General features: G+C 53.5%; 12 protein-coding genes across 13 annotated transcripts; 7 read left to right on the top strand and 5 right to left on the bottom strand.

Moving 5' to 3' along the window:
- Nucleotides 1–23: 23 nt before the first annotated feature.
- On the top strand, nucleotides 24–1,811 carry IUM83_03590 (Neutral zinc metallopeptidase; the record flags this gene model as incomplete). Its single annotated transcript, XM_067927606.1, has 1 exon — nucleotides 24–1,811. The coding sequence occupies one exon, from the start codon at nucleotides 24–26 to the stop codon at nucleotides 1,809–1,811; it is 1,788 nt and encodes a 595-aa protein (XP_067795223.1).
- A 2,499-nt stretch (nucleotides 1,812–4,310) lies between these two features.
- Nucleotides 4,311–5,570, top strand: IUM83_03589 (neutral zinc metallopeptidase, Zn-binding site; the record flags this gene model as incomplete). The annotated part of the gene is made up of 1 exon (XM_067927605.1): nucleotides 4,311–5,570. The coding sequence occupies one exon, from the start codon at nucleotides 4,311–4,313 to the stop codon at nucleotides 5,568–5,570; it is 1,260 nt and encodes a 419-aa protein (XP_067795441.1).
- Nucleotides 5,571–5,812: 242 nt separating this feature from the next.
- Nucleotides 5,813–6,985, bottom strand: IUM83_03588 (putative 12-oxophytodienoate reductase; the record flags this gene model as incomplete). Its single annotated transcript, XM_067927604.1, has 1 exon — nucleotides 5,813–6,985. One exon carries the CDS (start codon nucleotides 6,983–6,985, stop codon nucleotides 5,813–5,815), a length of 1,173 nt encoding a protein of 390 aa, XP_067795440.1.
- A 538-nt stretch (nucleotides 6,986–7,523) lies between these two features.
- IUM83_03587 (cell division protease ftsh) lies at nucleotides 7,524–8,848 on the bottom strand (the record flags this gene model as incomplete). The annotated part of the gene is made up of 3 exons (XM_067927603.1): nucleotides 7,524–7,646; nucleotides 7,707–8,219; nucleotides 8,291–8,848. The coding sequence occupies 3 exons, from the start codon at nucleotides 8,846–8,848 to the stop codon at nucleotides 7,524–7,526; spliced, it is 1,194 nt and encodes a 397-aa protein (XP_067795432.1).
- Nucleotides 8,849–9,222: 374 nt separating this feature from the next.
- On the bottom strand, nucleotides 9,223–10,578 carry IUM83_03586 (cell division protease ftsh; the record flags this gene model as incomplete). The annotated part of the gene is made up of 2 exons (XM_067927602.1): nucleotides 9,223–10,136; nucleotides 10,287–10,578. 2 exons carry the CDS (start codon nucleotides 10,576–10,578, stop codon nucleotides 9,223–9,225), a joined length of 1,206 nt encoding a protein of 401 aa, XP_067795431.1.
- A 4,500-nt stretch (nucleotides 10,579–15,078) lies between these two features.
- On the bottom strand, nucleotides 15,079–16,038 carry IUM83_03585 (Aldose 1-epimerase; the record flags this gene model as incomplete). Its single annotated transcript, XM_067927601.1, has 2 exons — nucleotides 15,079–15,255; nucleotides 15,313–16,038. 2 exons carry the CDS (start codon nucleotides 16,036–16,038, stop codon nucleotides 15,079–15,081), a joined length of 903 nt encoding a protein of 300 aa, XP_067795434.1.
- A 2,820-nt stretch (nucleotides 16,039–18,858) lies between these two features.
- Nucleotides 18,859–19,491, top strand: IUM83_03584 (uncharacterized protein; the record flags this gene model as incomplete). The annotated part of the gene is made up of 1 exon (XM_067927600.1): nucleotides 18,859–19,491. One exon carries the CDS (start codon nucleotides 18,859–18,861, stop codon nucleotides 19,489–19,491), a length of 633 nt encoding a protein of 210 aa, XP_067795433.1.
- Nucleotides 19,492–20,420: 929 nt separating this feature from the next.
- Nucleotides 20,421–21,380, top strand: IUM83_03583 (Aldose 1-epimerase; the record flags this gene model as incomplete). Its single annotated transcript, XM_067927599.1, has 2 exons — nucleotides 20,421–21,146; nucleotides 21,204–21,380. The coding sequence occupies 2 exons, from the start codon at nucleotides 20,421–20,423 to the stop codon at nucleotides 21,378–21,380; spliced, it is 903 nt and encodes a 300-aa protein (XP_067795436.1).
- A 227-nt stretch (nucleotides 21,381–21,607) lies between these two features.
- Nucleotides 21,608–21,889, bottom strand: IUM83_03582 (uncharacterized protein; the record flags this gene model as incomplete). The annotated part of the gene is made up of 1 exon (XM_067927598.1): nucleotides 21,608–21,889. The coding sequence occupies one exon, from the start codon at nucleotides 21,887–21,889 to the stop codon at nucleotides 21,608–21,610; it is 282 nt and encodes a 93-aa protein (XP_067795435.1).
- Nucleotides 21,890–22,050: 161 nt separating this feature from the next.
- Nucleotides 22,051–23,006, top strand: IUM83_03581 (CREG-like protein; the record flags this gene model as incomplete). The annotated part of the gene is made up of 5 exons (XM_067927597.1): nucleotides 22,051–22,175; nucleotides 22,278–22,402; nucleotides 22,477–22,548; nucleotides 22,620–22,797; nucleotides 22,868–23,006. 5 exons carry the CDS (start codon nucleotides 22,051–22,053, stop codon nucleotides 23,004–23,006), a joined length of 639 nt encoding a protein of 212 aa, XP_067795439.1.
- Nucleotides 23,007–25,188: 2,182 nt separating this feature from the next.
- IUM83_03580 (12-oxophytodienoate reductase 1) lies at nucleotides 25,189–26,331 on the top strand (the record flags this gene model as incomplete). 2 transcript variants are annotated; one of them, XM_067927596.1, is made up of 1 exon in its annotated part: nucleotides 25,189–26,331. In XM_067927596.1, the coding sequence occupies one exon, from the start codon at nucleotides 25,189–25,191 to the stop codon at nucleotides 26,329–26,331; it is 1,143 nt and encodes a 380-aa protein (XP_067795438.1). The 2 variants fall into 2 exon arrangements, with proteins under 2 accessions (XP_067795438.1, XP_067795437.1); XM_067927595.1 differs by having other exon boundaries at nucleotides 25,564–26,331.
- A 193-nt stretch (nucleotides 26,332–26,524) lies between these two features.
- On the top strand, nucleotides 26,525–27,319 carry IUM83_03579 (Lysosomal thioesterase PPT2; the record flags this gene model as incomplete). Its single annotated transcript, XM_067927594.1, has 1 exon — nucleotides 26,525–27,319. One exon carries the CDS (start codon nucleotides 26,525–26,527, stop codon nucleotides 27,317–27,319), a length of 795 nt encoding a protein of 264 aa, XP_067795549.1.
- Between the last annotated feature and the right edge of the window lie 377 nt (nucleotides 27,320–27,696).

Genomic DNA, 27,696 nt, shown 5'->3' with positions numbered 1-27,696 from the left:
ACCCGCATTGTCAATTTTCCAAGATGGCACCAACTCGCCTTCCTGTGCTCATCGCAGCCACCTTGGCCGCCACATCGACAGCCATCGACTTCGGCGGCCAGAATGATATCACGCAGACCGCGGCCACCGTAGCACCTGGAAGCAAGACGCAGACTTCGGGCACCGGTAGCTACGACTCGTCGAGCCAGTGGACACAGACCGCTTCTTCCTCGAACAACGTGCCTACCGTGGCCCCCGTTGCTCCCTCCAGCGTGAGCGGATCGCAGGGCTGGTCACAGCCCACAACGACATATTCGCCATCAAGCTGGACCCCGACGAGCGGTCAGGCCAGCGGCAGCGGCAACCAGGGGTGGTCGCAGCCGACCTCGACCGACGCCTCCAACTCTTGGACACCGCCGGCGAGCAGCGTGTCCAGTGGAACAGGCGACCAAGGCGGCATTTCGCTAGAGTGCAGCGGCTCCAGTGATGCTCAGACCCCCGAGACGGGTGACTACAGCCTCGAGTGCAGCGGCTCGGGTGAGACCACCACCAGCCCGGGCAACGACTACAGCCTTGAATGCAGTGGCTCCGGCGAGCAGGAGGGGCAGGGGTCGACGCCGTCACTATCAACATCGACGGCGGCCTCGTCCAACACTGAGCAGAAAACAACTACGGCCCCATCAACCTCGAGTGGATCGGGCACCCAAACTTGGTCGCAGCCCTCGTCAACGGCTTCTTCGTCCAACACAGCCACCTCGGCGGCCTCCGGCGAGTACGAATCCGCCAACCCGACAACGGCTTCATCAAACACTGCATCGTCGACAACGTCCAGCGAAAGTGGAGGAAATGTCGACCAGGGATCCTCGCAAACGACACAGGCATCATCGACCGCTTCGTCGGCCAACACGGCCCCGTCCACAGCGTCATCGTCCAACACGGCTTCGTCTGCCACACAAGAGGGGTCGGATGCGACCCAGACGTCCACCAACAGCACCAGCAGCGGTGACCACGCCACCTTTGGCACCATCACGTCCAAGTCCGGGGAGTGCGTTATCGGTAACCCGAACACGTACGTGAGCACCGCCGACATCGATTGGATCTGGACCAACCGAATCGGACCCAGCGCACCGACGCGCGATGCCAACTGGAACGTCATGGACAACAAGAATTGGATCATGGACCACATCGTCAAGAACAAGGGGTCGCTCAACTACTGCGTGCGCTGGGACAGCACCGAGAAGCTCTCCAAGGCCACGGCGTCCAAGTTCAAGGCGATGCTGGAGCGCCAGTACGCGGCGTGGAACCACTGGCTCATCGGCTACGACTGCTGGCCGTACAACGAGATCAAGGTCAACGTTGTGGGGTTCGCTGCCAAGGAGGCCTCTCTGCTGGACTGGACGGATGACTCGCTCGGCACGATCACGGTGGGTGACCTCGACTCGAACGGCGTACCGCAGTGCGACCAGAAGTGCTACCGGTTCTACGACGACGGACTGGGCGCATGGTCCGACACCAGCGGGTGCAAGGGCGAGCCGTTTGACATTTCGCTCTGGCCGAAGCAGGGTCTCGAGGGCGGCTTCGGCTACGACTGGGGCCAGGAGGTCAACCTCGAGAACATGCTGTCTACGCTCGATCAGGACCAGCTTGTCATCGTCGCCCACGAGATCGGTCACGGCTTCGGTCTCCCCGACTTCTACGAAGATGCCGACAAGCCAAACGCGCAGTGGCCCAACTGTATCATGATGGCTGGTAGCTCCATGACGGTGACGGACAGCGATGGTTGGATGCTGCGTCGTGTCCTAGAGCACCTCAAGCCTCGCTACAACTTCTAGGCTGGTACACTGTATGCGTAGGTTTTGATGTCGTACGATTTGCAGGAATGCGTCGTTATTGAAGTTTGTCGTTGAAAAAAAAAAGACCTGTATTTTTTTTGTTTAATGTGAAAACCACAAAACAGTCAAATCATCGGGACTATGCCCTTTTCATTTATTTCTTGCATGCTCCAAGTTGAGCACCTGCAGATATCCAGTCCAACACCAGTGACAGCATCGCTGGTGACCCCTAAGAGACTTTTTTTTGGAGTACACTGGGTGAAACCCGCGTCGTCAGGCAGCGAAGTTTCTGGGTAAGTCAATTACCACAATGAGTTACACTCCCAGTTGATGGCTCCAGGCAGAATTACCTATGAAAAGTGGTTGGTTGTCTCCACAGGGGAACCACGTTCGGACAAACTCGGCAGCCGAACGCATTGATTGTTCAATACATATTATGTATCAGGCCTACTGGTGTGTGTACTGTACTACACAAAATAGAAGTCCCTTAACCCCAGCCCGCCCCTACTTTTTTATGGAACCAGAACAATGCACTCAGTCCGATTGTGGTGAGTCAGGTTGAGCGCCGCGCCCCTACGTTGCGTGAGTCTGGAGGGGTAACCTCGCCTTTAGCGGATCGAGCATGGTTGAGATCGGTTTCGAGCAATCGCAGCGGTAGTACATCCTGACAGCTCCCGGACAGTGGTCATTCGATGGTGCATCGCCAAGTTTCGCTACAACGTCTAAAGGGTTGTGGTTTTGTGATATAGCGCATACATGTATGGATAACGTGATTTACCGATTCATGGACCGCCAGGGGGACCTCATGCCAAGCTATCGCTTCCAGCACCTAAAGATTACAAGAGAGTTTTCTGAAGCTAACGCGCTAATTTTTGGAAGTCCTTTTCGAGTCGAACTTGAGTAAGCTGTGCCCCGGAGAACCAGGCTCTCACACTCCATACAAACTTCCACGTAAAAGGCGCATAGTGGCTTGCCTGCAGCGCTTTGGTGAGCAGGACACTTTGGCAAGAAAATCGGACGCCACTTCCAGCTTTGCCATCTCCAAATACAGCCGAGCACGAAACCCAAGTAGCAAAGAGTCTAGTTCTTCATAGTTATGCGTCGTGTTGGTGTGTGTGTTTTTTGTGCAAAGTGAAATAGCACGAAAAGGAGATGTAGAACGTCGGGGGCCCGGCTCTCGAGATTATAAGTATCCCCCTCTTTAGGAGACGTGTCTCGGGTTCGCCTCGTCCGAGGGGTGGGTTCTTGTGAGAGTGAACATCATACCATCAATGTTTATCGTATTTTCTAGGATAATTTTGGGTTTTCGGATGCGGATCAAACTCGCAGGCGCATTTTGGAAGCATGTTACATGTAGTCAGATTGAGCGCCAGCCAAGCCACTTGGGCTTGTAAATACATGTTCCTACCTAGTAGAACTTCGACATTTGCGATTGAGTTCAAGGAATCGCACTGTAGCGCATCCCGGAGCTATCCTGGACGCCCCATACCCCATTCATCCTGAATTTACATTACTGTACGCGATTTGCTCGACGAGATTTTGTATGGTGTTACAGTGTACTGTATGTAGTTGGAATTTCCAAAAACAAGTGTATTGTTCGACTTGGAATCCATGAAATAAGCAAATCTTTGGTTTCTTTTAGTGTATTAGTCGGAAATTTTAAGGGTTAAAAGCAAATCGGTTATTGTATGCGTCTCCGCGCCGAGTCTCCCATCCCGATTGAAGACTTGTAAAGGTGTGCCACGGCATGTCCGCCACGAGTGATAGTCGACGATGCGTTACGAACAGCAAGTTGCCTAATTTCTGTCGTTCTTTTGAGTCCGGATTAATCCCAAGTGTCTGTTCCTGCCTGGTGCCTTCGCGGTCGTTGCGCGAATGCAGTAGGTCATTCCCCAGATTTCCAGGATGGCACCAAGTCGACTTCCACGCGCGTCCACAGTGCTGCTTACAGCCACTTTAGCCGCCACGGCGACGGCTATTGATTTCAGCGGTCAGAATGACATTACGCAGACTGCAGCCACCGTAGCGCCTGGAGAGGAGACTCCAACCGCGACTGGCGCCAACGGCTTTGGAAATTTTGACTCGCCGACGCAGTGGTCACCGTCCTCTTCGAACAATGTGCCAACAACGGCCACTACTGTCGCTTCTGGTGGAAGTGGAGGCTGGTCTCGGCCGACGACGACATATTCTCCATCGGTTTGGACTCAGTCGAGTGGAAGTGGTCAAGACTGGTCGCAACCAACTCCGATGAGCGGTGGCAGCAACCAAGGGTGGTCCCAGCCGACGACGACGACGACTACGGACACTCCCACCGTTTGGACCCCAACAAGCGGACAGGCAAGTGGAACTGGAGACCAAGGTTGGTCGCAACAAACCGGTTGGACATCCACAGCATCGTCAGTGGCTGGTACGCCTTCAACCCATCAGTCAAGTGGATATGGTGATGGCACTCTGGGCGTTGGTTCGAGCGATGAAGGTGGAGACCCAGCGACTGAGGGGATGAGCCTTGAGTGCAGCGGCTCCGATGAGGGTTTTACCCCGGGCGACGACGACTTCAGTCTAGAGTGTAGCGGGTCTGACGAGGAAGAACCGTCGACCCCGACTTCAAGGGCGGGCTCATCAAACACCATGCCGACGACAACCACAGCCCCGTCGACCTCAAGCGGAACAGGCTGGTCGCAGCCTTCGTCGTCAACCGCCTCGTCGTCGAGCACGGCTACCTCGGCAGGTTCTGGGGAAGAAGGGGGTGCGAATCCGACGACCCCAATCACATCTTCGTCCGACACTGCGACGTCCAGCGGAACTGGAGACCAGGGCTGGTCTCAGGCGACGCAGATTTCGTCTACTGCGTCCTCTTCAAACACTGCCTCGTCGTCTAACACGGCTCAACAGTCGACGGCGTCTTCCGCTATCCAGGGGGGATCGGATGCGACACAAACTTCGACCAGCACTGGCGAGCACGCTTCATTCGGCGATGTCACGTCGAAATCTAGAGAGTGCGTCATTGGCAACCCCACCAAGTACGTGAGCACCGCCGACATCGACTGGGTGTATGAACACCGCATGGGCGTGAACCAGACGAACAACAAGAATTGGATCTTCGACCACATTGTCAAGAACAAGGGCACACTCAACTACTGCGTGCGATGGGACAGCACAGAGAAGCTCTCCAAGACGGTGGCGTCTAAGTTCAAGGCCATGCTGGAGCGGCAATACGCTGCATGGAACCACTGGTTGATTGGCTACGATTGCTGGCCGTACAACGAGATCAAGGTCAACATGGTTGGTTTCGCTGTGAAGGACGCCTCCCTGTTAGACTGGAAAGACGACTCTCTCGGTAACATCTACGCAGGTGATCTCGACGCTGAAGGCGTCCCGCAGTGCCCTCAGACTTGCTACCGGTTCTACGACAACGGCCCGGGCACATGGTCCGACACTAGCGGGTGCAAGGGTGAACCTTTCGACCTATCGCTATGGCCCAAGCAGGGCCTTGAAGGTGGATTCGGCTACGACTGGGGCCAAGAAGTCAACCTCGAGAACATGCTGCAAACTATCGACGAGGAGCAACTCACAATTGTCGCCCACGAGATCGGCCACGGCTTTGGGCTTCCTGACTTCTACTCGGAGGCAGACAAGCCCAACGCCAAGTGGCCCAACTGCATCATGATGGCTGGAAGCTCCATGACTGTCACGGACAGCGATGGCTGGATGTTGCGTCGTGCTTACGAGCACATCCGATCGCGCTACAACTTTAAGTAAGCTAGCGTGTCGCAGTGATATACTGTCCGTTGTCGCTCGCATCAGGTACGAGCACGTTGAATCTCATCGTATAGAGAGAAAAAACACGTCCAATCGATGTTTCTTTGGTAAACGTGAGAGTTGATCCCTGTGGTGTCCATATAATACCAAGGAACTGAAAATTGAAAACCTAAGTACCCGAGCGAGCCTAGCCATTTCTTGGTAGGATACCTCGTTCTCCTTGGTACCCAAGGCCACCCCCCTTACACACCTCTGGTGTACCCCGCTGAGCGAATGCCATTGTCCTCCTCACCCAAAAAGGGGTAGTCTGTGTAACCCGCCTGCACAGGCATGTCCGGCTGCATGTAGAATGTTCCCGAGTCAAAAGGGGTCAGCTCTGCATTAACGCGCAGACGTTCCACAAGGTCCGGGTTTGAGATGAAGTAGCGTCCAAACGCCACGAGGTCGGTCGATCCCTCCTCAATCGTCTTGATGGCATCTGCGCGGTCGAAACCAGCTGCTGCTATGATCACGCCGTTGTAGATCCCGCGGAAGTGGTGCGCGACTCCGCCCACCGGAGCATCCACACTATCTGCGTGACGACCACGGCGCTCGATCACATGGAGGTAAGCCAAGTCATAGTCATTGAGCTTGTTCACCACGTAGCCGTAGGTCTCACGCGGCGTTGAGTCCTTGCAGCCGAACGTGTCACCGAACGGGGACAGACGAATGCCCACGTGACTCGATGGGACGCTGAACAGAACGGCCTCCACCACTTCGAAGATAATGCGCGCACGGTTCTCAATGCTGCCGCCGTACGCGTCGGTGCGTTTGTTCACCCCGTCACACAGGAACTCCTCGAGCAGATAGCCATTGGCCGCGTGGACTTCGACCCCATCGAAACCCGCGGCGATGGCATTTTCCGCAGCGGTCTTGTAGTCCGCGACGATACCGGGGATCTCCGAGATGTCGAGCGCACGCGGAGTCACGTAGTCCTTGCGGCCTTCACGGGTTATGGCGTGGCTCTTGACGTCTTCCATGCTGGTGGCGCTGGACGACACGGGCAGTTGACCATCCGGTTGGTTCAGCGGGTGGCCCACTCGACCGGTGTGCCAAAGCTGCGCGAATATCTTGCCACCTTTAGCGTGCACGGCCTCGGTCACTGCCTGCCAGCCTTTGAGTTGATCTTGGCGGAACAGCCCGGGGGCTCCGTAGTAGCCGCGGGCCGTTGCACTGATGTTCGTGGCTTCTGTGATGAGCAGGCCGCCGTCGGTGGCGCGCTGCGAGTAGTACTCCTTGACAACTTCCGTCGGCACACCCGCGTCGCCCGAACGGACTCGGGTGAGTGGGGCCAAGACCACGCGGTGGTTCAATTGGATCGGGTCCTTTCTACCGCCAAGGGTGAGCCCCGAGAAAAGCTTGGTTGTGGAGGCCATGGGCGTCAGGAGGGGGTGCTTGGGGCTTGTGCGTTGGAGAAGAACTTGAAAAGTGAGCAGCACCGAGCGGAGAAATGACTGCAGTGACAGGAAGTGATCCCCAGACATGACCTCGTCTCAACGGCCTGCTGATATATTTTTCGTGGGACCGTAAGCAGTGAAATGCAAATGCGTCGCGGTTGGAAAGTATCCGAGGTCTTGCTGACGCCTAATGGCTGCCCATTTCAGCGCGGGCAGCAGACAGCAGTGCGGTTGCAAACAACAGGTGAACACTAACACTGCTAATGACAAGGACGGGCTTGTCCTTGTGTGCTTCCGAAGGCGCCGTATCTTGCGTTTAGATCGAGTGGAGATACGGTCGAAGTGATCGCTTGCGACAGGTTCTAGTGACTACCGCTGCGTATCCATACCTCGAATTTGTTTGTCGGGAGTGGGCTTGAGCAGTGCTTTCCTTTAACTTGTCAGCACTGCAAAACAAGTAGCAAGGTAAGCACCTCTCGTGCCGAGATACGAACTCAAAATGGCAAAAGCGCGAACATTATTGGAGCGTGCAAGCTCGACTCTTTTTCTGCAAAGCTAGCTTCTCTTCCTCGAGCACGCGTAGTCTCCGTTGGAGCTCCTCCCGCTCCTTGGCATCGCTCAACGCTCGCTGTTTCAGCATCTGTTCAATCCCATGTTAGACGGTCGGCATCCAATGCAGCGACCCAACAACTGTACTCACCTCGAGAGCTTGGTCCGCGGAGCTGATACTGATCTGAAAGCGCTGAGCGCTCTCATTCGTAGCTTGTAGCTGGTCCTCCAATTGTTTGCGGGCTTGCTGCAGCTCCTGATTTTGTTCGTCGCGCATTGCTAGCTCATGTTCTAGCAAGGATCGTGCATGTAGCTGGTCGTTTCGAGCCAATTCAAGTTCTTGCGCGCGCTGAGCATCTTGCTTTGCTTGGAGCTGAGCCTCTAATCGCTCAAGGTCTTTTGATTGAGCTGCAGACTTTGCTTCCGCGAGCTCGGCTTCGGCTTGCTTTCGGCGGCGTGTCTCCTCTGCGACAGCCGCCTCGCTTGCGGCTAATGCTGTGTCGCTGTAGTTGATAGTGGTGGGCATGGGTGTCGTTGCCTTGGCCTCGACCCCTTTAGCAGTTGAGGGTTCAGGAACGCTCAGTGGCGCTGACAGGAACGTGAACTTGAGCATTTGTGCGTCTACTTGATTGATTAGCTCGTCCGTCACTAAAAGTTTTACAACCTGCACGCAGAACACAACTCACGCGTCAGTGAGATTCTAGGCTAATGAAGCAGCAACCAACCCGTACGCACATTGGTGTGATCAACTGGGAGGCAGAAACTTTCGCTTGAAGAGGATATTTGGTACTGCACGCGTAGTGTCTCGCGAGTGTCTTTCGCATCGGGTAAGATGAAAGAGAATGGCTTACTTCTTCCAAGAGGCTGGACGCGAACAAGGAGCCACACGTAGGTACCTCGCAAAGAACTCAGCGTTCGGTCACTATCGTCGGATTCATCTTCGCCAGACTCCACCTTGCTGTCCTGCAAGTCGAATTTGTACTTGTCAACAGATCTGCTGCTTGGGCCGCTTGGAGATAGAAGGCGGGACTGCAATGGCACTGCACTACTATGAATGGGAGTTTCTGCTCGCAGGAATCCACTCAACAATTCGTCACGCTCCATTAACGGGGGTCGAGTCGCTGCACGCAGATGCACGTGCACGGCTTCAAATGATGGTAACACCGCTGTCGATTCCTCTTCAGTCACGATGGCCACGTCAGTTTCGACGTCGAACATGTAGCGCAGCGGCCGCAGGAAAATCGCTGCAGTGCCCACAACACGGGCAGACGCATTTTGATGATCGGAGCTCATGGTTGGAAAACTTGCTTGCACCAAATCCACAGCCCACACCGACGCTGACTCCGCTCTTGTTTGCTCCGACTGCCTAAAAACGTTATTGCCAAGAATACATGGGTGAAACCAGGTGGTGGGCGTGGCAAAACTCGAGTATGGTTCTCTCACGTGCTTATTGTAATACAAACTCAATCGCCCCATGCCTTTCGTACCTTGGTGTTGCTGGTTTTTCCTACTAATACTGAATGCGGGCTTTTCCGCGTCTTTTTTCTCGAAGTTTCTCGTCTGGAATCTGGTGAACAGCGCCGTGGTTGCCTGCTTTCTTTTGAATGGCCTCGACTACCATTTTTTTTCTCTCTCTCTCCATGTCTTCGTTGGGTTTCATACCTTCTTCACCTACCCGTTGAAGACTCACTTGAAAATGAAAACGACAACGACTGCGCAAACGAGTTGAAAGTCTTGGAATGTGCGCGCCGCTTTTCAGGGGCGTCGAGAGCTCCTCGGAAATACGGCGGTGGCAACACCGCAGTGGGTTTGACGAGCGGCACGGAGTCCTGACCCGGCGAGACCTGAAAGTTTCCCCGGAGCATGTTCATTTTCGGCATCGACGTTTTCGAGCCACTTGCTGCCATTTTCTCCAGCTCGTCGGCCGGGGACAGCGATCGCATCATCACCGGCATCTCGGGGTGAGCTGTAGCGCGAGACGTCGTCGAAAGCGGCGTGGCCATCATACTCTCCAGCGACACGAAACTCGTCGTGCTCAAGGGACTCGACATTGCCGACAGCGACTGGCTGCGATGCAGCGGGCTGCTAAATATCTGCTCGTCATCCAGAGACCGCGCCTTGTGCAGCCCGCGTTCGGGCGTCGAGGGCATCTCCTGCTTCACGGCCACGAGCGGCTCCGGGATCATCTGTGCCATCTCCGCCACAGCCGCTGCGTGCTCGGCAGCCAGCAGCTCCTGCTTCATCTCCACCGCCAGAGCTGGCGTGGTCCTGCCGTCCGCCATCTCGACATCCTGCTGCTGGCTCTGGTCCGTCACCGCCCCCTCTCCGAAGCCGAAGCCCTGCAGCCTCTTGCCGGACCCGAACGTGTGCCGCAGCACTCTCTTCTGGTCCTTGGCCACCACGGCCGCCGCCAGCCGCTGCTGCTGGGCCTGCACGCGGTCGGCTCGGATGGCGAAGTTGCGGCACTGGCAGCCCTGGCCGGGCGCCGTCTCGTGCTGGTGGTGCGACTGCAGCGCGGCGGCCTCGTCGGAGCCGCCGCTCAGCAGCATCTGCTCGATGTCCTCGTCCGCCTCGCCCAGCTCTGCTAAGGAGGAATATCGCGTCGCAAGTGCGTCAGCCAAATAGGAAATTTAAGCTGAATAAGAAAATAAATTACCTCATCACTTCCGTTTTGATGAGCAATCAATCTCTTATTTTCGTTTTAAATTTAAAAAGAGGATATATTACTTACCAGGTTGGAAGCTCGAGGCGAAGTAAAAGTCGGCCGCCTCGCCCCCGAAGGCGTCGGACAGCTGCGCGTCCAGCATGGCGCTGGGCCGGAAGACGTCCACGTCGATGTCCATGTCCATGTCGTCGTCCACGGCGCCCGCGTCGCCCTCCAGCGGCAGCAGCAGCGCGCGCCGCACGTGCGCCGAAGCGGCGGACGCGTCTGCCTCGGCCGAGCCCACGGGCGACAGCGCCTGGAGCTCGGCGTCGTCCAGCGCGCTCACGAGCTGCATCCCCACGGGCACCGGCGCCGCCATGGCAATGGCTGGAAATGGACTGAAGTTGCCCTTGGGCATACAAAGGCGAAGAGGAAACGCGGAGGCGGCGTGTCATTGGCGGATATTTGGGGCGGGATGGACGGGGCAGTTTGTCTGAGCTGCGATTCGTCCATAATTAGTAGCATTTTGGTTCGTAGTGATACTACTACTACTACTTGTAGTAGTAGTACAGTACCAGATCCATGAGTAATATTACTACTGTAACAGGTTTGTTTAAGCTGTTGTAGTATCGCTAATTAGCAGTAGCAATGACTGTAGTACTGTTAGTACTGTTATTGGGACCCCTCCGTGCGGGGTGAACTCTTCTCGCCAGTCTTGCCGGTGATGCATTTGTTTCGAAGCATTCTGTCCAGAATGCGCGTGCCGATGAGATACAGCAAGCTAACAAATACTCGAGCCATCACGGGAGTCATGACCCCGTATTTGGTCTTGGGTCATCCAGCGTCTTCTGCGACCCGTTTTATTGTGCCTTTCACGCATTCTGCGCTCATTATTCTGTGGCAATTCCATTCCCCTCCTCCGGCTAAAACCGGGCGCTTTACGCTAATTCAGCCTTAAATACGATTCCGATCGGCAGCTAAAACCGCACTAATTAGGGTCGCTCCCAACCAGCAACGCTCAAACGGGTGGCACAGACAACAACATCAGCGCTTAAACGGTAAGGACGCAGCGCAGTCTCATGCTAGAAGCGCGTACCTCCGGTCAAACTAACGTGTGCTGCTTCCTGCTCATTGTGTTCAGCGTTCTGCCTGTCGTCTGCCCTCCGCGACTCTGACTCCGCGCCGCCGACGGTGCTGCTGACTCCTCGGGACGTCTTCAAGCGCGCTAGCTGTCTCACCAGACGCTCTCGACCGCTCCGGCTGTAGCTTTCGTGCTGCGTTCGTACTGCGCACGTGCTGGGGACGCGATCCGGCTGGTGTTGCGACCTTGCAGGGATCTCGAGCTTAGATACGTCGTGTCTACCTACTGTGAGTCGCATATCAGCACTACTATCGTGTATGCTTATGATTCTACTACTAATTCAGTAACCAGTAACGCACACGGGCCAAAGTACTATTAAGTTACTGTCGAAGCCCAGAATGCAGGGGCAGCCCTCCTTTTAGACAAACACCCTGGATTCATAGTGAGAGTCTCCACGCGCCACACTCCGTTTTCGCGCTTTGCGTTGTCTTCTCCACACTACCAGCGAGCTTTGTTGCAAGATGTGGGGATTCCAAGTCTTCGTAAGTTAGGTTGTATGTTTACTTAGGGCGGCGTTGCTTGATTGGGTGCAACAGTTTGTCGTGGTGCATGCCGTTATGAGGACTCGACGTGATGTGGTGCTCAAATGCCGCCGCGGTGGTGTTTCCTATCTCTGTAATTTGCTTTGGGACCCTCAGACTACTACCTAAGGTACCCACTCAAACCTCACTATGACGACAGCACCATGAAATCCGCCTACGCAAATACTGCGTGACCCTGCTCCGCGGGCACCCCGCGCGGGTTTGCTACGGTACGCTCCTCGCAGCCACTCACTGCCGCAGATAACATAAGTGGCAATGCGCAGGCAGGTGTTAAATGTTTTTTTTGCAAGCACTTATGCACACCTAACAAAGGGGCCAACACTCACATGCAGCTCTAAATGCGGGTAGAGCCGAGGGCTAGGTGGCTGTTTATTCGTTCCAGCGGCGACCTAAACTGTAGGGAATTAGCTAAAGCTGCCTTGATTAGCGTTTATTATCGAGGCTAAATCGTGTCCCCCGTACTTTAATGGCATCGACATCTTCTTTCGAAGCTCACTCTATTTTATTTTGCAGTTAGCCACGTCAAATCGCGCCGAGAAGGTGTCAACCGAGGTTTTTTTCACAATGTTTGGCCCCGATGAAGCGAATAGACGTATTGTGGTTTGCAGATATTTTGTCGCCCGGATTTAGGGCTTAAATCGATCTCTGAGATAAAATAATTCGAAGACATAAAAATACGAGACGGTAGTAAATCGACCTCCAGGCGTAGGTAAGTCGCACCACCTCTTCCTACTTAACATAACGGGCGCATCGTTGGTTCTCAGGACACCGAGGTAACGTTGCCGGCTACTGCTGCTCCGGTACGGCTCTGTTGGACGTGTTTAACGGCTCGTTAGCTTCGTCTGTGAGTGCACTAGCGGCTCCTGTATCGCTGGGCATTCCGCTTGTCTGTCGCGCAAGCTGCACTCCGCCATATAAGACCGCACGTCGATACTACGCTACCATACTGAAACTTAGTGTGTCTCCGGCCCTTGCGACTCTAATACTAATCTGTTGAACGTGTTTGATGGCTCGTTAGCTTCGTTTGTGAGTGCACTAGCGGCTCCTGTATCGCTGGGCTTTCCGCTTGTCTGTCGCGCGAGCAGCTCCCCGCCATGTAAGACCACATGTTGATACTACGCTACCATTTTACTTTAGGAAAAACGTTTCGTATGAACTGCTGTAGCTCCTCTAAATAAAATGTAGGGTGGGCTTTCACGTACTTTCGAACACGGGTTACCACGTCGTTCGGCCAACGCGACGAGCGATTAGTTCGATCTCCTTCATCAACCACACCATCGGTCAAAAACAACTTGTACCAACGTTGCAGTGTTCGCACGTTAGGCCCAAATATATCGCTAACATACTGCATACATATTCCATACACATGCATAAGAAAAACGGCTCGCCAACGGTAGTCGAGAGAGTACATGTTGCACGATGAAGGTTTTCGGAAACTGCGGTGCTTCGACAGATCGGCAGCGCGATCTGCCGGCCACTCGTCAAGTGTCCAGATGTAAGTGTCCAATTGCATATTATATATATATAAAGCACGGCATTATAATCCGCACACAGCCATCGCGATTTAAAATAAATCGGCCCGAATTGCGTTTTTGGATCGGCAATTCGACCACAGATAGCGTAAATCGAGATCGATATCGAGGCTGGTGAAAATAACTTGGTCGAGTTAGTGGCCGTCTGTTTTTATATCGGGCGCCAGATATTATAACTCGGGCAAAACACTAGGTGAAAACGACAAACGCATTGCAAAGCATAATAGGCCCTAACCATTCATGTATTATATTCCAAGAGGAATGAGATACAGCTGAGTAAATACAGTAGGAGTGATAGGGTTTAGGGTTAGTGATGAGAATTTCGTCCCAATTACTACTATTAATAGTATACCGGTAGTAACAGAAACAAAATGGGATAGCTACAGTACTTACAGTAATTGGTCTGGCCCTGACTAAAATTGAACATCGATTTTTTTTTTCACTCATAACAATTAGTCTGTCTTCAAAACAGACAGACTAATTTTGAATACCGAAGTAGTCTGCTGGTGGTAAAGAGAACGTGCATTTATGTAACGTAGAATACTGAATAGTACGCGGTAAAGTATTTGAACACCCTGTGAATGAAATGCCCTCCTCTAGGGGGTTCTACAGTACAACTAATACAATACCATCAATATAACGCGGTCTGAAGTGAACGTCTATCGTGTATAACACCCTCCCTTGCACTGAAGGGCCGTGTACTATTCGGTATTCTACGTTAGTTAAGACGGTCGTTTTCAGTGTTCTAGGTAAACATCAAACGATGGCTTCGTCGAGGATGTGGGTTCCTGCTCGCTCTCTGCGGCATCTAGCTTCACTTTCGTCTTTGTTGATCGGCTCTTGTTCATCTGTTGAGCCGTCATCCTTCGTTTTGCCTGCAAAGTCCAGTGGTTACTTCTGGGTGATCTCCTGTAAATGAGGAAAAAGTTGCGTTGTTGACCATGTTCCGTCAACACCAAGCGATAAGCCACATTGCATCATAGCGTTGCGTGCTTAATTCATGTAAATGGTGGGCAGGATCCAAACCATTTGCCCAAGACGAGCCCAGTTCAGACAGACTAATTATGAATATTTGTGCCCAGACTAAATATGAACATCCTTATTTCTGTAGCACATGAATTAGTCTGGTCCCGACTAATTTTGAAGACAGACTAATTTTGAGCCCAGACTAATTACTGTTGGCACTGTACCTTACTGGTGTACTGGCAGTACCGTAAATCACGGCGATCATGTAACGTCGTAAAAAGTCCAATACATAAGCGTAAAAAGTGTCGTAAACGATTTCTCGACGCCAACACGGAGGTGTTTCCTATCTGATAGGGGGGCCACACGTTTCTCCATCTCTCTGATCAAAGCGTCAAGGTAATTCAGTGTCGAAAAGCTTTTTACGAGACTTTTTACGCTTACGTATTGGACTTTTTACGACGTTACATGACCGACGTGATTTACGGTAGTTGAGAGCCCTAGGTGTTGTATTAAGGCGGGTGAGCTGACTGACTGGGCTTAGCAACGTTGCTGTGACCAAGAAGGAAGGATATTAGGCATTCATTCATTTGTTCGTTCGATTGGTGAGGCGGGACTTCCAGCGTGCACGACGAGTTCCATCTACGTTTTGCTTTTTGTCGCGCATCTACTCTGTAGTACATCATGGTTCCATGTAGGCCTTACAGCGTGGTGACCGAGATGGTCTCCTGCAGCGTGTAGGTCTGGCCAGCGGGGAGGGCCTGCTTCACGCTCACGCGGCCAGGCTCGACGGCGACCATGTTCTTGTACTCCTCGGCGCCGAAGTCCTCCATGGTCTTGGCGCGATCAGCCCACGGGTTCCACACGACGGCATCGGTCTTGGTCTCGACCTTCTGGTTGCCGTTGGTGATGAAACCCGCCTTCTCGACTGTCACCGTGCGGTCCACGGCGTTGACGCCCTTGATCACAGCGTGTAGTGTGTTGGGGGCGTTGCTGTAGACGTTGTCCGTCTGGCTGGCGAAGTCGATGTACTCGCGCGTCTCGGTCGCGTTGACCTTGGCGACCTTGTCGTAGTACTCGACGCCCTTCAGGCCCGACACCTGCACGCCCTTGTTGGTGGCGTCGTCCACCCATAGGTAGTTGTGCAACAGGGCGTGGAACTCGATCGGCTCCTTGTTCGTGTTGCGCACGTGCAGAGCAGTCTCCAGCTCGTTGCCGAGTAGCTTCACCTCATACTCAAGCTCGAACTCGACGGGCCACATCTTGCGGGTCGAGTCGCTGGCAGCCATGGTGAACTTGGCCACACTCGGCTTCTTCTCGTCAGTAGAGTCCATGTGGCTAGCCAGCGTCCAGTTGGTGATGCGGGCGAAGCCGTGGCTAGGGAATCCCTGGGCACTGCCGAAGTTCGGGAACACGACAGGGATACCGCCACGGATAGGGTTCACGCCGTCGAGGAACGACTTCTTCGACATGAAAAGCACGTCAAGCTTTGGGTCCATCGCGGGGTGGAACGACTTCACGTGGGCGCCGAAGTGATACACCTCAGCGCTGGAGCCGTACGGGTGCGTGAGCTTGACGGTCTCCAGCTCCGCGTTGGCAACGCCAAGGGCGGCCAGCAGCGACGACACCAAGGTGACGGTCTTGAACATGGAGAAAACCATTGTGGAGGCGGGACGGTGTGGAGTCTGTCGAGCTTGCTCCAAAGGAGATTAATTGAAGAATGAGAGCTCCGGAGGTACAGTATTAAAACGGCGAGAGGCAGAGCATGCGTGGCTTCCTTCTCGGATTGTGACAAAGCGTAAGCGTGCATCATGGGAAAACCATCAGGAAATCTGTAGGGGTGGGAAGTTGTCGGGTCGCCGATTGGACCACCGGCGTTCTAACTGTAGTGGTGGTCGAGTTCACTGCAACAGGCAGGGATCCCACGGATACATGAAGTGCGCGTGAACGACAGCTGGGAGAGGGAGCCACGAACGGCACGCGAAGCCGTGCGCTGTACATGTAGTGAAGGCGCTGGGAAAGCATTTCCGCCTTGTTGGGCTTATTATTTAGTGTGGTTCCCTCTCGACTTGTTCGTTTGTTGCCGTCGGTTTGGTTGACGATGCCATTTCATGGTGTTTCTTTACCCTCGTGTTAATCAGAATTACATGCTGCGCGATCATCAAAGCTGCCCGCGCTACGAGTGTCAAACAGTTGGTGACTTTCGCAGTGCATATGCATCGCCGGAAGCGCTACGCGCGGCTTCACGCAATCTGTGTCGCAGGCCGATAACATTCCTCTGGTATTGTACCAGTGCAGTAGACAGGTGGTTCGTGATCCTCGGTACGAACTTACCATTTACTGTACCAAGATTATGCGACCAAGTGGCATCAGCATGTGGGTGCCAGCCAGCAGTCTAGCGGTCTCGATATGGCAGAGCAGAGTGTGCTGGTCGTTCGTATATCGGCATACAATATACTGGGTACAGGTGTCCCCGCTAAATCTGCAAAGGTGGGACCAAAAAAAACTGCGGGGTTACAATATCTGCACAGGTTGCGCATAGACGCTAATCTACTGATTTTATAGACGCTAATGTACTGTTTTTTAATGTTACGGATCGACATAAGCTGAGTTTGCGCTAGATACGATGCCAGAATGCATCCAACAGTTCCTGATAGTGGTCGGAGTTACAGCATTCCAAGCCTGTGACGCCCAACTTAAGGCTGTGTAGATTGAGATATTCTCCTGCGGCAGCCCTACTATATACCGATCAATGCTATCCTCGACCTTAATGCGCGTGAAGTGACTCTTGATGCACGCAATGATGCCCTGATCGAAGATACAATGTTCATTGTGGGCCTTTCATTTTCTACCGATCTAGCAACTCGATATTTCCCGCAGAGACATTTTCCCGCAATTATCTTACTAATTCAGTACGTCTCACCAGACAGCTGTGGCAAATCTTGCGCACTGGCAGACTCCCGCACTCTCTGTGTTCGCGGTAGATAGCCGATGGCAGTTGCAGATTCAGCGGGGACACCTGTAAAAGTTTTGAGGATATTGTCGGGGGGGGGGATAAAGGTCAGAGAGCGCTGTCACTCGCACCAGGACCGTCCGGTTCTGGTGCGGCGATGCGCTCTGCCGACACTAAATCGATCGGTTACCTTCGGCGAGTCACGGATTCCGGACGGATTTTAGCCCGAAATCAGCGGCGTATCCGAAATCAAGTCCGATATTATCCCAGTGTTTGAGGCTGGATTTTCATTGTCTCGCGGAGAAAATCCGCGGCCAAGGTATGTTTCTTTCCATTTGGACGCTTTCCGATTGGGGCACTAGATTCGACACTTGCTCCATTACACGGGAAAAAAACTTTGATCTTCCATCTTGCCACGGCGAAGGCAAGAGAAAGTTCCGAGCCATGACAAACACGTCAAAGTGCTATCGTGCGCCGGACATCAAAACGCCGGTTCTGACTCCGTTACAGCCTCATCTACACGTAGAAATAATCGGAAGATGGCATGATCTCCTGCAAAAAGTGAAGTGAAGGATCCACGCGCGATTATGGTTCTTTATCGACGTGACAAAATGAAAAGCAAAAGATTCTTCGTTACAAATGTTTCGCGTTTCGAGTAACAGGCCGCACCAGATAAGAGAAACTTCAATTTTTCATTTGAGGCCTGGCGAGAGCTAGATCTCTTTTTTACAAAGGATACACGGATCATCCAGTATTTTTAAATAAGGTAAAGTATATTTTTAACACTATTTAGTCGGCGGTATATCCGTAATTTAGATAAGAATAAAATACGGATAATATCTTCATTTTAGCCGGACTTTATTCACCGCGGCTGAACATTCGGAACTTTTTGCCAAACGCGCGCTCGGAGCCTACAAGGCGTAACAAACGCATATGAAGTGCGGATACTGAGCGTGCAGCTCCTGCACTACATGGTAGCTTGCTGTTTCTGATACACACCTTGCACAAGAATCCTTGTTACCACCCAGTGCATCATCCAACGCAGATAGTGTGTATCGATATATGAACGATAGTTATATGTTCTGCATGGTACATCCGACGCCCGAACAGCAGAGAGTAGAAACTTCCTCCCCTATTAAACAGATCACGACAGAGCTACAATGGCTGGTGGCCACATGTTGTAACGCACTGCGTTATATATTACTGGTTTCGTAATTTATTACGGAGCAGGTAATTTATATTTGTTGCGGTACGTATTACGGGACAGCTTACGGAACGGCTTACGGGACGAAGTTTACGGGGCGACCCGTCAACTAACAATTGCATTCAACAAGGAGTGGCCATGAAGTGAGTAGCTAGTCTAGAGTACAAGAGAGTACGGACTTTAAGTTACAATATCACTTTTTTTTTTCCTTCTACGAGCCCAAGCTTCGACTACATCACATAGTAGCACTTGAAGAGTCCAAACATCGACTTGTCCGTTCCCGACCATCGCGCCGAGAAAATTTTGAAGATTTGCGCCACCGTGATGGAACAGACCACCACACCGCAAACATTTGGAGACGTGCTGCAGCTTCTCGCCCGCCAACAAGCTGATTTTCAAGCCATGATGCAGCAGCAGTTCGCTGCTAGTGAAGCCCGCATCGACGCGCTCACCGCAAGGCCAACAGGGGCCCGCAAGCATCAACCTCCAACCTACCAAGGGAAGCTCGACGAAGATCTCGAGCTGTGGTTTTTCGCTGTGGAGCAATTCTACGCGGATTATCATCCGCAGATGATGGAAGAGTCTTCTCAGTTTGTGACTATGGTGTCGTGTCACCTCGGAGTCACCCCCATGAACTGGTACCGACAGTTCTCGCTGGAGTGCTATAGCTCCGGCCGCGTGAAGACATGGGCGCTTTTCAAGGAGGCCATGCGTCATCGGTTCCTTCCGCCCGACAGCGAGTATCGCTTGCGCGAACGGCTGTGCGCGCTGAGCCAAACATCGTCACTGCACGATTACGTGGCAGATTTTCAAAATTTGCTCAGCCAATGCACGGTGCCCATCAGCCAGCTGGAGCTTCGTTTCTACTTCCAGCAGGGGTTAAAGCCGGCGATCGCAAATCATGTGCGCGAGCATCACCCGGCGACATGGCTGGCGTGGCTACATGCTTACGAATAAGCTCTCGCTTGTTGTCTATGGTCATCCACTTGCCCATGGTTGTACTGTGCTGGTCGCCGCAAATACTCGAATGGTGCTTATCGCCTCGTACCGAACGAGTCGTTCAGAAATGGTTTTGGCGCGCGTGTGAAAAATACCTACTAAATCTAATATTTGAAAGTGCCAACAATAATAGAGGTGATTTGTTATCGGCAGTGTCGGAAGTGAGAGTACCTTCTGTACTGAGTTTGGTGAGATTTAAGCCACCAGAACCCACACACCAGGCTTGAGGCTTGCTCTGGTGGGGATGCCTGTGGACATACTGAGTTTGGTGCCAGCAGCAAGCCGTGCAGTGAGAAGTTCCAGCATGATGTCGGTCATGGCACCCGGATGAAAATAAAATCTCCTACATGCGCGGACAGCAATCAAGATTGCGTGCAGCGCAGCACATACATGTACAATAGCGCATTGCGTAGCATTCCCGTCGATGCAGATGTATGTGTTGCAAAAACCACCAACTGTTTTGCAATCATACCCCAGCTTTGGTGATCGCGCCGCTTGTAACGCCGATTAAAGAGAGACTAATTTAGTCTCCTTCAACGTGGTGAAAGCAGCGTTGGTGAGTCAAACAAACAAATGTGCCGGCAACGCTTTGCTACACCGTCGTGCACCGCCGCCACACCCTCTTTTGGAGAGTACCCTGCCGTCTTTCACGCGGGCCATCTTGCTGCACTCGACCACCCGTCCAATTGGCGATCCGACAACTTCCCACCCCTACAGATTTCCTGATGGTATCCCAGTGATGTGCGCTACGCTTTGTCACAATCCGAGAAGGAAGCCACGCATGCTCTGCCTCTCGCCGTTTTAATACTGTACCTCCGGAGCTCTCATTCTTCAATTAATCTCCTTTGGAGCAAGCTCGACAGACTCCACACCGTCCCGCCTCTACAATGGTTTTCTCCATGTTCAAGACCGTCACCTTGGTGTCGTCGCTGCTGGCCGCCCTTGGCGTTGCCAACGCGGAGCTGGAGACCGTCAAGCTCACGCACCCGTACGGCTCCAGCGCTGAGGTGTATCACTTCGGCGCCCACGTGAAGTCGTTCCACCCCGCGATGGACCCAAAGCTTGACGTGCTTTTCATGTCGAAGAAGTCGTTCCTCGACGGCGTGAACCCTATCCGTGGCGGTATCCCTGTCGTGTTCCCGAACTTCGGCAGTGCCAAGGGATTCCCTAGCCACGGCTTCGCCCGCATCACCAACTGGACGCTGGCTAGCCACAAGGACTCTACTGACGAGAAGAAACCGAGTGTGGCCAAGTTCACCATGGCTGCCAGCGACTCGACCCGCAAGATGTGGCCCGTCGAGTTCGAGCTTGAGTATGAGGTGAAGCTACTCGGCAACGAGCTCAAAACTGCTCTGCGCGTGCGCAACACGAACAAGGAGCCGATCGAGTTCCACGCCCTGCTGCACAACTACCTATGGGTGGACGACGCCACCAACAAGGGCGTGCAGGTGTCGGGCCTGAAGGGCGTCAAGTACTACGACAAGGTCGCCAAGGTCAACGCGACCGAGACGCGTGAGTACATCGACTTCGCCAACCAGACTGACAACGTCTACAGCAACGCCCCCAACACGCTGCACGCTGTGATCAAGGGCGTCAACGCCGTGGACCGCACGGTGACGATCAAGAAATCGGGCTCCATCAGCACGGGCGGCAAGTCCGTCAAGACCCAGACAGATGCCGTAGTCTGGAACCCGTGGGCCGACCGCGCCAAGACCATGGAGGACTTCGGCGCCGAGGAGTACAAGAACATGGTCGCCGTCGAGCCCGGCCGCGTGAGCGTGAAGCAGGCCCTCCCCGCCGGCCAGACCTACACGCTGCAGGAGTCCATCTTGGTCACCACGCTGTAAGGCCTAAGCTTAACCATGCTGTCGATGCGTGACAAAAATCGTTAGATGGAGGTGCCTCGTTGCGTGGTAGGTTAGTATCACTCATCAAAGCGAAGTACATGCAGTACATTCTTATGAAATCAACACCGTTCAACCTAACTGGTCCCACAAAACATGATGGGAAATGTAGCCATCTACTTATCAATGCAAAAAAAAAAAAAACTCAAAAGTATGTTGTCCATTGTAAGTTACTTGTTCTGAGCTTCAGTCGCCGGTCTTTTCTTCCTGGTAATGGCAGTGAGCAGCTCCGGGTCGTTCTGCAGCACCCGGTACACCTGCAGCGCGTTCCGCCCCTCCGCCACGTGCCTCTGGACGCGCGCGGCGCTGCGCTCGTGCTGTCTCAGCCGCAGCAACTCCCGCGCGTTGTACTGCAGCTTGCGGCCCACGCTGCGCTCCGGGAAGGCCCTCGCTACGCGCAGGACGTCTCGGTAGAGCGCCAGCACCTCGCGCCTCAAGCCAATGCCCGTCATGACCCCGTCCGATTGGCAGATAATTCTGCTGTGGCGCCTGCAATTGGCGCAAAAATGACCAGAGTGGGACGACGCCCCATTCCGAACCTTTCGGGTCAGTCTCCACTATCGAAAGTGACGTCTGGGGCTCAAGTGAGACCGTGAAAAAAGAATAATAAAAGATGAAGTTCGCTGCTGCATTGCTGGCTCTGGTGGGGCTCGTCAGCCTGAACAGCGGAGCTGAGGCTCGCCGGGCTGCGGGCATCTTCCAACCGGACACGTTCCGCCTCGCGGGAACGGAAGATATGTTAGTTTTTATTTCGCTCAAGATTTTTTCATTATGTTGAGATAATCTATGGATATTTCGCTTATGGTGAGATTTTTTCTAATGGTGCTTTGGTGGTGACAGGTACTGGGGCGCGAGCTCGGCACAGCATGCGCGGCAGTTGGTGCACGACAATGTGTGGGCGACGCTATCGACGATTTCGGTGCAGTTCAATGGGGTCCCCTACGGAAGCACCGTGTCCTATAGCGGTACGGTTTATTGATGAAGAATGGGTGGGGTTGACACCTATTCACCTCCTCTCCTGTGTTACTGGTTTGTGTAGATGGGATCGGATACTCGAAGAAGGTGTCCACGGGCAAGCTCTTCTTCTACCTCACGCCGATGGATGCAACTGGTGCGGAGTAGGGACTTTGGTCAGGGAGAAGACGGAATGCTGATAGTTGTTTTTACTCCTCACGTGTGCAGGATCCGACCTCAGTGTGAATTCTACTGCGTCGGTGGTGATCACAATGGCGCAGGGGGGAGAATACGCCTGCAAGATGGACGTGGAAGACCCGACGTGCTGGAAGCTTACGCTGACGGGAAATGTGGTGCCCGTGCCGGTGGATCAGCGCCAGTATGCTGAGAAAGTGTTGTTCTCCAAGTACGCACTGCTTAATTTGCTTAGAAACTTACGGGGAAATGCGGTTTTGACATTTTTTGCGGGTTTGTAGGCACCCACAGATGAAAGACTGGCCGGAGAAGCATGGATTTTTGCCGTACGTTCTTGAAATTGAGAACATCATCCTGCTCGACTTTTACGGGGGCGCCAAGCATGTTCCTGTGAAGGACTATTACCAGATCAAGCTGTAAATTCCTGTTCTGAGCAAGATCAAACGGACAAATATTTGATCGTTGAGCTGAAGGATGTCGTGTTGACGATGCTTTCAATAGCGAAGTCAGAAGTGTGTATGAGTGAAGAAATATGATAGGCGAAGGTGAGCGAACATCGCATAGTTCGGAGTCTGAGTTTGGTGTTCCGTATTTCTTTACGATATGAGCCCCGTTTCACGATCTCAATTGTCGCGTGCAGCGCGTCGTATGATCATCAATTAGCTCGCCCATTGAGCTCCGGTGCGGTAAAAGACCACCGACGCTAGTATAACCTCTCATCCAAGTCTGGCAGGAATGCCATTCCTGCCGATTGCCTGTAAGTGCAGTTTGTATAGACTGTCGTGAAGACTGGATTCTTTAAAAACATGCAGACTTAAACCCATTTCTACTTCTCCGCCACGATGTTATGTCGAGCGCGTGAACATGACTTCGTCACTATCCCGGCGGTAGGTGTGGCATCCATGTGACCCCCTTATTGCGGCGACTACCAAAATGCAAGTTCTACATGTATAAGCGCTGCTGGCCCTTTTGCTTTCTGTCCTGGCTGCTGCGTCCTCGAGTCCCGCCACTCTCCCTCTGGGCAATGACGTGTGCCTCGACGAGCTGTTGCAGCAACATCCACAAGTTTGTACTCAAACTCCTCGGATACCAAGACTTTGCGGACAAAGCGACCTCCCAGTCTTCTTCTTCCACGGCATCGCGGGCAATACCACGAACACAAGTTATTATTATTAAGTTTGCTTGGTAATTATTAAACTTTGTTCCGCTGGTTTTTGAGAGGCTCCATTCCGGCACTATGGACGCAGATAGCTGTGAGGACCGTCGTGGCGGATGACGAGCGCTTCGACGACGGATACATCTTCATCGGACATTTTCAAGGAGCCATGTTGGCCTGTACGGCGATTGAAGAGACGGACGACCACAAGGTGCACATGTATGTTAGTCTGGCGGGGATCCAAAACGGAAAATTTTACGATCCACTAAAGGTCGATCGCGTTCCAAAAAGTGGTTTGGTGGCACTTTGGGGCAGCATTATCGCCGCCGAGTTCGTTCAACTTCAAATGGTGTGCTGCGGAGGAATATCGCGGGAAAATGCAGTACGACTGGGCATGCTGGTTAACGGATCCCGAACTTTAAGCGCCCTACTCGATCGTGAAATGGGGCGCACTCCTGTTCGAGACGTGTGGCTTGACACGAACGCATATTTTCCCGTGATAAACAACGTGAACAAGAACGCGTGGTACGAATTCCACTGCCACATGGAGACGGCTCGCCGTAAAAACAACTTTTGAGAATCAAAGAGACCCACTTCTTCGCATCGTTTAACGATTGCAACGCTGCGCCATGGCAGAGCAGCCGTTTGAGCCACTACAGCGAGGTTATTTGTTGTAGACTGGGTGGAACTCGCACGTGTCGAGCATCGGCGAGTCGTACAGCCAGCAGCAGTGAGAAATCCCAGGGGCTAAATGACGAAATACAGCTCCTCGCTCGTCCAGTGTGCGCAAAGCGAAGGTGTCACCCTTGTACTCGACCATGTCGTGCATCTCCACCACCGTCAACCTTTCGAGCTTGATTTCAGTCTCTTCGAGAGAACCACGTCTTCAATGCCATCTCCTAACAATCGTCAATCACGGCATTCGTCTCAACTCTGTCAAGGCTCTGAGCAGCACGCGGAGGCTGGAACGACGGGCTACACAGTCCTGGCGATTCACATGTCAATGCAATCCGCAACCACAATAGTCTGGTGCGACGCTAAGGTTTGATGCTAGCTAGCGCTGACGGGATCTACACCGTGTAGACTACACGTACTTCCAGGCTGGAACTTCCAGCAGCAGCAGAATGAGGTTGAAATGATTCTATCAAGCAACTTTGATTCGCAATCAGTCATTATTTCCAGGTTCAGAAATCCCCTTCTTTCAATTTTATTGATATTTAGTGACTTTCAAATCATAAGACCACTAAACCGAGGAGTACGTAAGCTTAGAGAGTTGTCACATGATGCGATATCAACAATGTCATCGTCATCGCTGTTCCACTTATCGGTTGACAGCATCAGCTGGACAGCAGCATGCACAAGTCTCCGTTAACCTCATTCCTCAATTTGCCTAGCAACCAGCAAGTCACCGCAACCAACACACAGTCGAAGTCAAAAGTCGTCGCCATGGTCTCCGCTATCGCCCCGAAGCTCTTCACGGCGTTCAAGCTGGGCGGCAGCAAGTCCCCCGTCGAGCTCAAGCACCGCGTCGCCATGGCCCCGTTGACGCGTATGCGGACCGGGGAGAGCGGTGTCCCCACTGCTCTAGTCGCCGAGCACTATGCTCAACGTGCCACGGACGGAGGTCTTCTGATTGCCGAAGCCACCAACATCAGCCCGACAGCTCGCGGATACTTCGGAGCCCCCGGCCTCTTTACGCAGGAGCAGGTCGACGGCTGGAAGCTCGTCACCAAGGCCGTGCACGACAAGGGTGGCAAGATCTTCGTGCAGCTTTGGCACACGGGGCGTGTCGGCCACCCGCTTAACCAACCTGACGGCCAGTTGCCAGTGTCGTCAAGCGCGACGAGTGTCGATGACCTCACCTCGCACGCCGTCACGCGTGAAGGCCGCAAGAACTACGTCACCCCTCGCGCGGTGGAGATCGAGGAGATCCCGAGCATCGTCGCGGACTACAAGAGGGCTTCGGAGAACGCCATCGCCGCAGGCTTCGACGGAGTGGAGATCCACGCTGCCAACGGATATTTCCTCGAGCAATTCCTGTGCGACAGCGTGAACAAGCGCACGGACGCGTACGGCGGCAGCATCGAGAACCGCGCGCGCATCATCTTGGAGGTGGTGGAGGCCATTCTGTCGAGTCTGCCTTCGAGCCAAGTTGGCATCCGGTTGTCTCCATTCGGCGACACGTTCGGCTGCAAGGACTCGACGCCGCGTGAGACCTACGGCTACGTCGTGAACAAGCTCAACGACTACGACTTGGCGTACGTGCACGTCATTGAGCGTCGCGGGATGCACGCCGCCAACGTCCGGGTGCCCGAAGTCGGCGTCGCTCGTCACTTCCGTGACGCCTTCAAGGGCGTGCTGGTCACGGCTGCGGGTTACGACCGCGAGGATGCAATCAAGACCGTCGAGGGAGGAGCGGCCGACCTCGTCGCCTTCGGACGCGATTTCATCGCGAACCCCGACCTCGTGGAGCGGCTGCGCGTCGGCGCGGAGCTCAACGCTCAGAATTTGAAGACGTTCTACCCCCAGCCAGGTGTGCCTATGGAGAGCGGCTACACAGACTACCCGTTCCTGGCGCAGAAGGAGTAGGTGTGCACGTAACATATCAATAAAAACTTGCCTTGCTCTCTGCTCACCGTCACGCCTGCATGGTGCACGTGCTTGAACTTCAGTTTTCTGCTTGGTCTCTGGTCACGTGGCCCTCTTAGCATAACTGAGCTGGTTCGCTCACTCATCATTCGCAAAGTCTCCGCGCCGAGCTCAGGTCGATTAATTAACAAGGATGCGAGTGATGCAATTGCTGGCGGCAGCTTTGCTTCCGCTATTGGCATCAACGTCACCAGTCATCAATACCCCACCGACTGGCAACGATGTCTGTCTCGACCAGTCATCGATCCCGGCAGTGGCGACCAACCTCAACGCCAATGCAGCCGCGACTTCCTCCGACATCTCTGAGAAGAAGAATCTCCCGATCTTCTTCTTCCACGGGCTCACGGGCAATAGCACGGAAGGCTTCAACTACCAAGCGAACCTCACTGCTGAGGGGCGAGTGTTCGTCCCGCTGGCTTTTTGTGAGAGGGAGTGCTCTCTGACGGCGCTGAACATCCAAGTGCCGATGGCTATTGCCACGGTGCGCGAGGTGGTGGCGAACGATGAACGCTTCGCCAATGGTTACATCTTCATCGGCCATTCCCAGGGAGCTATGATGGCTCGCGCGGTGATCGAGCAGATGGATGACCACAAGGTGCACACGTTCGTGAGCTTGGCAGGAGGGGTGAACGGCATTTTCTACGGGCCGCAAGAGGCCGATCGCAACTCAATTCACGATTTGGGGGCCGGCTTCGGTGCTGCTGTCCTTCCGCAGAACTTGTTTGACTTTACAGGTTATACCCCCGAGGGCTACCGTGGGAAGATGCAGGCCGACTTGGCACGTCGATCGGTGGACCCCAAGATCCAAGCGGACTACTCCATCACGAACTTGGGGCGAACTCCAGTGCGCGACGTCTGGCTGGCGACAAACGAGTTCCTGCCTATGATCAACAACGTGAATATCTGCGCGTGGTTTGATTTCCACTGACTGTCACATGGAGAAGATCCGCCGCAAAATCAATTTTCTGAGGCTGAAGCAAGCTCACTTCTTCGCTTCTCCGGAAGATGGAGTGGCTTCACCATGGCAAGGAAGTATCCTTGGACACTACAGCGAGGTTGACTCGCTCGAAGAGCTTGAGACGAAGTTCGAGAGTCTGACGATTGTGGAGATGCGCGACACGATCGAATACAAGGAAGACACGTATGGCTTGCGTACGCTGGATGAGCGAGGAGCACTGTTCCGCTACACAGCTCCTGGAGTTCCCCACTGCTGCTGGTTGTATGACTTCCCTAAGTTCCACGAGGAGGGTCTGTGTAGGTTCCATCCTCTTTATGACGAGTATGTATCCAACGTTCTTTGGTAGC

Source organism: Phytophthora cinnamomi, assembly GCF_018691715.1.
Source record: "Phytophthora cinnamomi strain GKB4 chromosome Unknown Contig21, whole genome shotgun sequence".
Classification (NCBI taxonomy): Eukaryota; Oomycota; class Peronosporomycetes; order Peronosporales; family Peronosporaceae; genus Phytophthora; species Phytophthora cinnamomi.
This window is presented reverse-complemented; position numbering and strand designations above follow the sequence as displayed.